Source organism: Nematolebias whitei, chromosome 20 (assembly GCF_014905685.2).
Source record: "Nematolebias whitei isolate Nwh7 chromosome 20, NemWhi1, whole genome shotgun sequence".
NCBI classification, from domain to species: domain Eukaryota; kingdom Metazoa; phylum Chordata; class Actinopteri; order Cyprinodontiformes; family Rivulidae; genus Nematolebias; species Nematolebias whitei.
Genome location: NC_056517.1, coordinates 22,063,703 through 22,076,223, shown reverse-complemented (window position 1 = coordinate 22,076,223; position 12,521 = coordinate 22,063,703). Strand labels below are relative to the sequence as shown.

The 12,521-nt window shown below is 40.6% G+C and overlaps 1 protein-coding gene across 1 annotated transcript in view; it reads left to right on the top strand.

The window, feature by feature from the left end:
- Nucleotides 1-210: 210 nt before the first annotated feature.
- The window catches only part of LOC119426602 (RNA-binding Raly-like protein), a gene marked incomplete in the record, with an annotated part of 59,977 nt that continues 47,666 nt past the window's right edge, over nt 211-12,521 (top strand). The window contains 1 exon segment of the mRNA XM_037694170.1: nt 211-364. Within this exon segment, the coding sequence (XP_037550098.1) occupies nt 328-364 (37 nt within the window).

Genomic DNA, 12,521 nt, shown 5'->3' with positions numbered 1-12,521 from the left:
AATTGACACTTGGCATTTACCAGCTTCTATAAAAAACACAACTTTCCATTTATTTTTCCGGCACTTTCAGGGCTCCGTACTTAATTCCAGTTTTGTTCTGGTTTCCTCCAAACTGGTTGGGTTGTGAATGGTTCAGCCCTTCAGACTGTGTGGATGAGACACCCCTCCGTCCTTGTTTCCAGCATGGTACGGTCCTCGCTGCAAGAAGTGCCTCCAGTTATCCGTCTCACAGGCTGATATTCAGTATTTGTGCTCACGCCGGGTTGAGGTGTGGACTCTGTGCTTCTTCAGTGTTTGAGAAAGAGCGCAAAGCTGGACCGCTCCATCATGACCATGTACAAGGGGAAGCGTCGCAACCATCGCTGTAAGTTTGCACGACTCTGTGATGCACTGAGGACATTTTCTGTGTGCAGCTGCTGCTCGGACTTGAACCAGCTCAACTTGTCATCAAATACGACTTTATTTAACCAGTCCAGGGAGCATCAAGATGTGAATCAGATCTGCATTGTGTTGCAAACTAACACAGATTTGCAGAAAGCTGCATCAATATTTTATTTACTGTATTAACTGCATTCCCCCCCCCCCCCCTGCAATCAGCGTTTATCTACTTATCAAAACCATCATTAATAAATGATGGCATAAACATGCCAACTGCTTTTTTTATGTGTATCAGGGGGGTTCCTTGTTCATTAGGTGAAGCAAGGGAAAATTTGGTTAGAAAAATTGATACTAGCCTACATAATTTGTAATTTTAAGATTATGATTTATACCATTACCTCTTTATTTGCTACTTCTCCAAACTGTATATATTTTATGGCTCTGATGTGTTTCTTTAAAAAGAGGGAACTATTATTTTAAAAACGCCTTTTGTGTTAATTCAATTCAGTTTATTTATATAGCATCAAGTTACAACATTATCTCAGGGCACTGAATAGAAAAAACATAAGACTAAATATTAAATTAGACACTATACATGAGATTAATACTCATTTGTAAGAAAATAGAGGAAAAGTGTGTTAAAAAAATTTGCTGTCTGATTGTTGATTTTTGTTCCAAATCAATACTCTTTAGTTTGTTTCCTCTATTGAAGCGATTATAATGGAATACATTATATCTAGCAGTGCATCTACAAAAAAATTAAAAATATGTCTCGTTATATTTCTGGGTTTGAAGCTCGTGCAAATCTGGACACAGAGTCAAAAGAGAGCAGGCAAATAAATCCAAGTGTTTCCAAGCAGAAGAGCAAAGCAGGCGGGACAAAAAGCAGTGAGTCTGTGTGTGGGCTTAAATTGGTGACTAGTTTGTTTAAGGGGTCATTCTTTACTTCCTGTGGCAGCCATTAGACCAAAGAGACTTCAAGAGATTAACTGCTGTGGAGCAAAGAAGGAACTGTTTATCTTCTGTGTGCTGCTGTAGGTGTTGCGTTTGATCATTTGTAAATCACTGTTAAAAAAAAAAGGTGATAAGAGCGCTACAGGTAATAGGACTCCAATATTAGAAGATGCAGCTCTGTCCTTCAGATGCTTGTTAAAAAGAACAGGGAAGAGTTCAAAACCTGCAGATTCAAGAACTCATGTGGTTGAAGGGCGAGCAATGTCAAGCTGGGTGAGATGATGAAAAAAATCCAGACACTGCTGGAAGTGATGAATGAAAATGTGCTCTTAGAAATCTTGTCAGAGACATTCTGTACGTGAAGGATACTGCAGATCTGTGAAGGACTTCTGAAAAGTCAACTTGCCACTGTACTTGATTTGAGCTGTGCTTTTAAATAGTTGAGCGAGGTGAACATTTTGTGGCAACTGTGGTAGTCAAATGTATGAAGTCCCATTTAAATATGTGATTTTGCACCTTTTTAATCTAAAAGAATAAACTGTTGTGCATTTATGGTGTTGCCTTTTTGTGATTAATTTAATTAAAAGAAGAAAACCACTCTGCCTTAAGGAGGAGTGGGTGAGCTTAAGTATTTAATGCGGCTTAGGAGTCACTGGAAATATATTATGAACCACTTCTAAACCAAAGGTTTGTTTTCTATCTGTGTTAAAATATGTTTGTTAATATTCTGTATTCAGACACTCAAGAATATGCAACGGTGAAGGTTTTTCCCTTGCAAAATTTTCAAAAATGCACCAGCTATGCCTCTATTTTATTGTATTTTTTTGTCTTTCTTTGAAAAGGTAAATTCACCCCACTGCAATCTGTGCTGAAAATGTGTCTTCATCTGTCTGTCAGATGGGACATAATGTGACTGCCCTGTCAATGACAAAATAATGTGGCATAGTGTGACTGTCAATAATAATATCGTGACAGATGATGCTCCCAAAAAGTCTTCATCTCTCCTCTCAGCTGCATCATCAAAGCTGGTTGGACTGGTGCCACGTGAAACACTAATGAGTAAGACAAAAAAAGACGAGCATTGAGCAAGCCAAACACTGATCAGTAGAAATATGACACGCAGAAGCTGAGTTTTTACAATGTGACCTTGTTAAAAGTCTGATATAGTCGGCAGATGACTGTCGCTTGTATGAACCAGCATGAAGAGTCTCAGTTGGTATACATTAAAATAATTGTAGAATTGGTGACATTTAAATATGTATTTCTTTCGTTGGCACTATTTTACATACACTACAGTGCTTCTGAATGAGAAGTATAATTTGAAAAGCGGGTAAAAACATCCCTCGGATTTATGCAAATTCAACAATTTTCCGCGTTTCCTGGTTAAAAAATGAAATATGAACGTGCAGGTGGGAATTTAGAAACTGTGGAAAGGTTTCCGTTCTTGGTTTAATAGTTAGAAACAAAAAATGTCTCCTCAACAGTGAGAAAAAAAAAAGACTTGGTTGAACTACCTGCTGGGTGCTTGTTTTCGTGGCTCGCTCCCCATCACTAAGCACCCTCACCGTGCTACGTTCATCTGTCCTGCTTTTAGAAGTGCATCATTGTTCACTTACATAAGCCAGCTCACTGGGTTTACAAGTCACACAGAGGGATGCAATCTCCAACTGAAGCCATGGGTTTATCTTTTCTGCCAGACCCTAAAGGGGGCCAGGGATTATGAGCTGAATCCCCCCCAGATTTCGACCCGTGCAGCTGCAGAGATAGGCATTGAGTCAGGGCAGAGAACTGAAAGTCAAACTTGTGTTTGAAGAGGGAAAGGTGTCCCCATTTGTAATGGGATGTTCACTGTCATGTTGTATATGTATTGCATTAAAAAAAAAAGGTGTTTTGTGAACACTGGTCTGTGAAGTCATGGGCGAGTTTCTGGTTTGAAGGTGCACCATGGATTTTGCCAAGTCAATGACAAAACCTTGATCCTGTGACAGCAGTTTAAATGTCTTTAAGATATAGTATAGGTTTATTTCTTTGTTTTAGAAAGCGCATCTCAAGATGAGAGTTCTGTTGAGTTAAATTCAAAGCAGTCTGTTCCTCAGATAAAATAGTGTTAACATTTTTTTTTTAATGTTTATGTTCTGTGCCTTGAGATTACTTCTGTTGTGACTTGCTGCTATATAAATGGACTGTACTTATAGCACCTTTCTAGCTTATCAAGACACTCAAAGTGCTTTACATTACAATCTGTGCCCTCATTTACCCATTCATTCAGCACTCTCCTAGATCTATACAAAGAATAATCAGTGCTTTATCACATTCATCCACCAATGGGACACACATTAATCGACTTTATCGCTTCTTCGTGTCTCACTTTCTACTGAAGACTCTGGACGACAAAGGATCAACTCCAGTGCTCTTCACTGACCCCTCCCTTTCTCCATCCATTCCATCCATTATCTTTTACCTGCTTCTTCCATTTTGGGTCACAGGGGTTGCCAGTGCCTATGTCCAGCAATCACTGTGCGAGGTGCAGGGTACACCCTGGACGTGTCGCAAGTCCATCACAGGGCCTTATAGAGAAAACGAGACAAACAACCATTCACTCTCACTCACACCTAGGGACAATTTAGAGTCACCAATCAGCCTAACATGCATGTTTTTGGTCTGTGGGAGGAAACGGGAGTACCCAGAGAAAACTCATGTGTGCATGGAGAGAACATGCAAACTCACCCAGAAAGGTCCCCGCACCGGGAGTTGAACCAGGAACCTACTCGCTGAGAGGAAGCAGCTCTACCAGTTGCGCCACTGTGCGGCCTCCCTTTCTCTTTTCTCTTTAAAACCCATTTTAACCATCCAAAATCATGTTTTTGAATCGTTAAAAGCAGCTAAGCTGAGAAGCTAAGCTACGAGCTAAGCTAACAGGCCGACCTCGGGAAAAAACCTCCATCTTGTCGAAGCTCCAAAATTCATGGTTGAAACCCAGGTCTTTGTGTAAAAAGTAGTTTTTCTCTGCAAAAAGAAGCTGAGAACTTGTTTACTGATTTTTTTTTTATTAAAAGCTTTGTGTGAAAAATGATATGCTAAAGAGCTCAAACCACATTGAGCGTCCGCCATTTTGAGAACTTAAAAACAGGAACGAGAGACAGCCCATGTCACGTCAAGGGGCCTCCCTCCCATTTTCTTAAAGAGACACGCTGCTCGCTCCCTCACTATCTATCCTTCAGTTCAAACAGTCTTATACTGCCATTCAGTGGTCAAAAGAGGTACTACACACAAAAAATAACAAACATTTCTTCTTAAATTTGACGTTACTAATTATTGTCAATTTTCAAACAATATTATCGTTTATCGTAATAATTTCTGAGACAAAATTTGTTATTGTGACAGGCCTAGTTCAGATCAACTCTGAGACACAGAGAAAACATCACTGGAACTCTGAAAGTGCATTTACTTTTTTCTGCAGGTAGCAAACCAAGTCAACTTTTATTATAAACCACTAGGACATTCAAACTTAAGGATGTCCTAATGCTGTTCGTAGGCTGGGTGCTTTAGTCCAGAGCTAGGAAGGTCGTCTTCCAGTTGGAGGATTGGAGGTTTGATCCTCAGCTCTTGTATCATGTTGAAGTGCTTTTTAAGAGCCTGAATCCCTCACTGTCCCTGATATGTAGATTGGTTTATCAGTGAAATATTAAATATTATTACATACATAGAATATAAAATATATTTTTAGGAGAAAAAAGCATTGTCTGTGTGGATGAGATGCATTATAAAGCTCTTTGCAGGACCTGGAGAGTTAGGTGCAATACAAGCATGGATCCTTTATATAGAATTTCTGCAGAACCCCTAAAGTGTTACTCTTCTCACATAGAAAATAAATTAATTTTCAATAGATAAATGTAATTAATATTGACAAGGCTACAGTTGAGGTGTTAAGTAAACATAACCAGTATATCTGCTTATGAATAGGTTTTTCTCTCTAAGATGTCTTAAAAATCAATTAAAATGTCTTAAACCCCATGATAGCATGCTGATGCAGCTTATTTTATTAAATTGGCATTGGGTAACACAGGTATTTAGTTTAGTCGCTCCAAAGACTAAAGAAACTTTGCTCATATTTCAAAGTTAACAAAAAGCTGTTGAAGTTCTCTAAAAGCAGGTTTGTTAACTAGTCTGTCAGTATTGAGTATAAATGATAGAACAAGTATTTTGTATACGTGTAGAACCGTGTATATACTTTGGTATGAATTACTGTTAAAAAAAAGACTAAACAAAGAATAAAAATATAAAATTTTGTAATCAAACCATGTCATTATCAAGATACACTGGTTATATATAAGTCTGAATCCTTAAAGCAAGAATTGACTTGTGTAAACTTTCACATAGTAGTGGCATATAAGATGTGAAAAGTCTCATGCTTGCAACACTTTTGAACTGAAACAAAAGAAAGTAGCGAGCCACATCAACACAGTTTGAACTTTAATTGGTGGTTCTTCTGAAGAGCTCTGTTTGATGTTTAATCTACGAAGGTTTCAGAAGTACAGCTCCTTTGATATGTAGATCGTCCCTCACCTCGCCACTCTTTTTTTCTGTGTAATCTTAACACCTGGCTTTTTTGTTTGGCAAAGGTCTCAAAAGAAAAGCTAATGCTTAAACAGTTCTTAATTCTGAATTAAAAATTATGTTAATGTTTGCTGGTTAGACTACTTTGCATTTATGTTGGTGCTTCTACCATTTTTTAAGCTACAGTGCCTTGTACCTTTGATTGATGGCTGCACAAGCAATTACCATTAAGGATGAGTTGTGCGTGAGACAAATGAAGGTATTCTAGTGTGAGTCAGAGTGATGGAAGATATTTGTCTACATCAAAATTGATTTGATTCTGAGTTCCTCTGAGATTTGGTGAAGATCGGCACCTGCAATATAGCCTTTATCTGTCCATGGAAATGCTTTAGAGGAGCAAAGATGACAGGCATATCCGTAGTTTTATGAGACCCACACCTGCCACTGCATGGCCCACAGGTCCTGAAGGTATAGTGCTGGTTATTAGATGGAGCAATTTCTTTATCTCAGACCTCCCACCTCCCTCACAGACCACTAGGCTTCACAATTCAGCAAGGGATTCACGTCAAAGGCATCTGAGCTGAATCTGGGGCAAAGATAAATTTCCCACATTCCAGCCATTCCCTTTTTGAATGCCCATCACCAGCTAAGTTTCATTTCTTCCTTTGCTTTACCTTTGCTATTGTCTCCTCTGCAAAGGAACAGTTTGCACAATTAGATATTTGCTCATTTAATTACGCCAACGGGGAGATAAAGTCAGAGTATGCAGCTCCCTCTGTGTCCCGATTCTACATTCTCTTCCTTGATACTTTTTCTTATTGTTATTCTCATCAAAATGACAGCTGGCAGGTGATCAGAAGGGACGGGATACAAAAAACATAATAAAAAGGGACAAACCACCTACTGTGGTCTGTGTGTGGAATTTATTTTTCATCTGTATTTGGAAAAGAAAAGAGCACATTTCTCATGTTTTGAAGGCTCTTACTGATGTCTCGGAAGTCGTCCGTTGCAGTCAATCACTTGTGCCTCATGTCTGCAATTCGATGTGCAGCACAAGCAACTCCAAAGCATTTTAAGTGATCAGGAGGAGAAAGGACTTTTTGTACCCTCATGGCAGCATGGTGTAATGTTAGAAAAAAAACACTTCTCCAAATTTAATTCTAAGGACGTTGCAAGAAAATAAAAGTCATTGTTCCTTTGGGTTGAAAGTTTAATTATCTAGCTTCATGTCATGTCAACAGGTTTATAAATTTGTTGGCTGTGTTGTTGAAAACTGCTGTCATTCTGAGCTGCAGCTCTTTCAATGTGCAATACTCCTGAACATCAGCCACTGTTGCTATGGAGAACCAATCAATAGGACAAAATTATAAAAATACTTTTCAATTATAGCTTGTACCAAAACAAAGCACCATGGTAATGAAATTCACCAAATCCTCAATAAGTGATATAAAATACACATTAAATTGTATATTTTATAATGTTTTAACAGCAAATGAATAAATTATCCAGCCATCCATTATCTTTACCTGCTTATTCCTTTTCAGGTCCCTGGTGCCCATGTCTAGCAATCACTATGTGAGTGGCTGGAGACACCCTGGATAGGTCTCCAGTCCATCACAGGGACACATAGAGACAAATGAGACAAACAACCATTCACTCTTTTACTCACAAAAAAGGAGAATTTAGAGTTACCAATCTAACATGCATGTTTTGATCTGTGGGAGGAAATCTGAGTACCCCGAGAAAACCCACGCATTCACAGAGAAAACATGCAAACTCCACCCAGAAAGGTCCCCGACTGGGATTCGATCCAGTGACCTTCTTACAACAGCTCTACCAACTGAGCCACCAGTATACATGCATACACACACACACACACATACACATATTTATATACATTAAAAAAAAAAAAAAAATATATATATATATATATATATATATATATATGTCTCCTTTCTGTATGTATGTTAGGGCTGAACGATTTTGGAAAATATTCTAATAGAGATTTTTTTTACCTGGATATTGTGATTTAATATGTGATCATTTTTCAGTGTCTACTTCTCATGTATTTTTCAACAAACACAAACAACGAATCAATCTGTTTCAGTTGCCATAAACTCCACTGTTTTTAGCTGCTGCGTCTCTCGTTCTGCATTTTTTTTGTGTAGCTCCAGGATAGCAACTTGGCTAAAATGTGTGCGTGAGGACATTCTGTACCTCTTATCCATTGTGTTTACCAAGCCGTAAACCCAGGCTTGGTCACTAAAGTGAACCGCTGCCTGTTTGTTCTCACATTCTGTGTAAAGGCCCACACATGCTCATAAGTTGCCTTTCTTTCAATTCTACATTTAGTACTTTACCACAGCAGGTGTCCAAACAGGTCATTTGCAGCAACAGAAACCAACCAAGTCAGACGAGTGTTGGTTGCTGGGTTTCTCTAACGGCTGAAAGGAAATTGTAAACAATCGCAATGTAGTCTGACAAGCAATTCACTGCTTTTACTGTGCATGCAACGAGTAAAATTCATAAAAAGGTCTTCTCCCCTTTCTTTTTGTTTATTATTTAATCAGGCGACCTCATTTAGATTCCAATCTCTCTTTTTTTTAATAGGGAAACAAGAACACAAAAGAAACACATTATAGCAAGGCATGAGAACCGGTCAATTGGACCTGTAACCAATTTCTGTTGTAAATATTATAAAGCCTCCTTTTTAAATTAGCCTTGCTTGTTTTGGTCAGGTAAGGACTGATTGTATTAATGGAGCTTGTTTGGTGTGTTTAAACAATAGACTTTACAGCTACGGTAGATTTTTAAGAAAACCCTTTGCAATAAAAGCACTGAGTCCCAGTCATTCCACTGGTGCAAAGTAAAGTGATGAAAGTGGGCTGGTGCAAAGAAAGATTATCAAACATCTATGAATCTTCCAATACAAACAGAGAAAAAAAGCCACTGTTCATGTGTCTCTTCCGTTTTCTGACCTTCTGTTGACTCCTGCTGCCCGTTGCCTGTTAGCTCGCCTCTGAAGCCTCGGGCTATTAGCTGGTGTTTCCCTCTTTCTGCCTGGCGAAGGAAGAGAGATTGTGAGCTTTCAGGAAGAAACGCAGAACAACAGAGGCAAAGATACCGCATCTGGCTTTGTTGTGGCTTCCACAGAACTAGCAGGTTTTGTGTCTAGCTTCTGGATCTCATTCATATTCCTCCCAGAAATGTGAGCTTGCCTTTGCATTCTCACATAACTTATTTTTTGTTTATGGGTTTTGTCGGTTTTCTTAGGAACATGTACTCATTTGCACTGACTCTCCGCGCTGCATATCGCCATATGTTCAAAGCCTTGATTTATTCAGAAACCTCTATATGCTTCTCTTGCTGCTGAAAGAAAAGGAGAATAGCACTTACAAAGCGTCTGTTAGCAACACAGGTGTCACAGAGAAAAGGCCCCACAGGTGACGCTCAGCACTGAAACGCTTCGTAATGAGCTTCCTCAGTCAGAAGAGACAAAGAAAGAAATGAAGGCCGTGATGGATGCGGATTGGGGTTAGATATCGTCTGTTGTGAGTGCGACGTGGATGGGGATGGAGAGAGGAAGAAGGAGACATTGACATATAAGAGGGAGCTGAGGTTAGAGTGGGATACATGAGCAAAGAGACGGAGACGTAAAGCGGCAAATGAGAGCAATAAAACACATGGGCAGCTTCCTGCAGGGAGTCACAGATCCTTGTTTTCTTGACAGAGGAACACAACTCTGTCTGCAGTGATTACTTACGCTTCGTGCCTTCGTCTTCCCGCTGCAGTTTACCTCCTCGTTTCTCAACCAATAACAATGCTGCCTTTAAAATGTATTCATACCGGGGTTACGCTTGTGTGTGTATCTACAGAAAACAGACACCTTCTCTCTGAGGCAGATGGAAAATGAGAAACAAGCTCAAACATATCTAAATATATTGTCGGAGGAGCAAAAGTCACACATCACGTACACACGAATGCAATGTTATTTTAGTTGTTTTCTCTACGGCCCAGGCAGTGCACCGACACAGTCGCTCTTTGCAATCTTTGTAAGTCGCTCAGCAACACAGACAGGTCCACCCTCGGCTCTGACTGGACAACTGCAGAGCGAGTTGGCAAACAAGTCACTCATATAAGCAAAAAGAAACAATTGCTATTATAGAAAATAATTAATACTGTGTATTTCCTTACCCAGTGTATATGTTATGCATACCCATGCATAGTGGAAGAAAATATTTTAATAAAAGCGCCACCTTAGCTGCATATATTGCATTTAGTCTCACTTCTCACTACTCAAACACCCAATAGTATGGAATCATGTGTGTTTTATTAAACAGTTTACTGCTGGTTCTAAAATGCATCTTGCAACTGTCAAAATAAATGGAGTTCAAGCAAACAAACTGGACAGATAGTTCAGTAACATTACATCTGTAACCGGTCCGATGTCAGACCTCATGCAGGGTATGACAGTATGAGGCCATGAGACAGTGTGAAAGTGATAATGTTGAACTAATTTTAAAAGCAAATAGCATGATCAAAATGATATTATTTTGCTGTAAATGTTTTTTTTTTTTCATAAAAATGTTGCCATAACCCTCTTGAGGATGAATGACACTTCAAATTTAATATTTCGCAACATTTCCATTTGAATCTGTTACTATACAACACAGTGAAAACCCATCTCAAAGCCAACAGTCACTGCTTTCCTGTATTGTTTGTTTGCTACATTCTTCATCTCTCACATTTGAAGTTAATCGCCAATGAACAATTGCTAATCAGTGAAAAAAAAAAGAGCTGAATTTCATTTGAACGTTTATTTTACATTTGTCTACTAGTTTGTTTATATTTGCTAGTACTTTTTTTTAACCTAATAATTAGATAAATCAGTTTTGAGTGCCAAAGCCATTTGTCACATGAATACATGTACAAGAGATGTGCAAAATGTGCTAAAACAATTATAAAATTTTTAACATCTTGTTCAAATGTTGTTGTTATTTTGGTCTAACTCCAGCTGTTAACATAAAGCTGAGAGTGTTCTGAACATCTGAATGTAAAACACTGGATATCGCGATAAGTACAAAACCTTTAAATAATAATAAGAAATGTAGCTGAACGGAGGGATAATAATGAGATAAATATCTTTATTGCTAGGGAGTTTGAGGAAATTTTGATATTTTAAGGAAAATAAGGAAAACCAAGTTCCCAAAGAGTTAAATAAAAAAGGCTAGAGGTGGAGCACCTCAGGAAGACAAACATTGACTGACTGTTTCTCTGTTCTCTGTTTGGGGCAGCTGTGGCTGGCTGGTTAGAGCAGTCGTCCTCCATTGGGAGAGTTGGGGTTTCGATTTCCCCAGCAGTCACATGCTAAGGTGTCCCTGGGCAAGACACTGAACCCCTCATTGCCTCCGATGTGTGTCCCATCGGTGTATGAATGTGATAAAGCTCTGATTATTCTTTGTATAGATCTAGTAGAGTGCTGTATGAATGGGGAAATGAAGACACAAATTGTGTTGTAAAGAGCTATAAGTGTCTTGATAAGATAGAAAGGTGCTATATAAGTATAGTCCATTTGCCATTTGTCAGGATTTGTTGGACAGGAACGAACCCAGTAGTGCAGACAGGACTCAACTCGGCAGATTACAAAAATAAGTATTTTAATAGAGAAATAAGGAACAAAATAACAGCTGACGTGGCAGCAAAACTTACATATAAATGGAAGGCTCAGAGGGAAACAGGGAGGACTCAGGAGAGCTCGGGGGAGACGCAGGAGAACGCAGGAGAACACACAGACCCAACGAATACGACCCGACGAGGAACAACACAGAACAGGAGGCTTATACACAAAGACAAGACAAGACGTGATTACAACAGCTGTGACGAGACAAAGGTGGCACCAATTAAACTGACGAGGAAACACTAAGGAAACACAGACACAAACAGAAACAGCAAATGGTACCATCCTTACAGTACCCCCCCTCAAGGACGCCTCCAGGCGTCCCCAAAAACCCCCCCTCCCGAAGGACTTGGGCGGGTGGAGGGCGGCACTGCAAGGGTGGAGGGCCAGAGGAAACACAAGGAAGAACACAAGGACCTGAAAGAACTAAGGCAAGACACAAGCAGGAAAAACACAAAAGATCTGAACGGTCAAGAGACCGCCCCTGGAGTCATTGTTCAGGAGGACGGCCGGGAGGCCGTCCGGCCGTCCATCAAGGGACCCACGTTCAGGGGGGCGGCCGGGAGGCCGTCCATCACGGGACCCACGTTCAGGGGGGCGGCCGGGAGGCCGTCCATCACGGGACCCACGTTCAGGGGGGCGGCCTGGAGGCCGTCCAACACGTAGGACCTTGGAGACGGCGGCAGGCGGCGATGACGACTTGGAGGCCGCGGCAGGCAGCGATGACGACTTGGAGGCCGCGGCAGGCGGCGTGGACGGCGAGGAGGCCGCGGCAGGCGGCGTGGACGGCGAGGAGGCCGCGGCAGGCGGCGTGGACGGCGAGGAGGCCGCGGCAGGCGGCGTAGACGACGAGGAGGCCGCGTCTGGCGGCGTAGAGGACGAGGAGGCCGCGTCTGGCGGCGAAGAGGACGAGGAGGCCGCGTCTGGCGGCGAAGAGGACGAGGAGGCCGCGTCT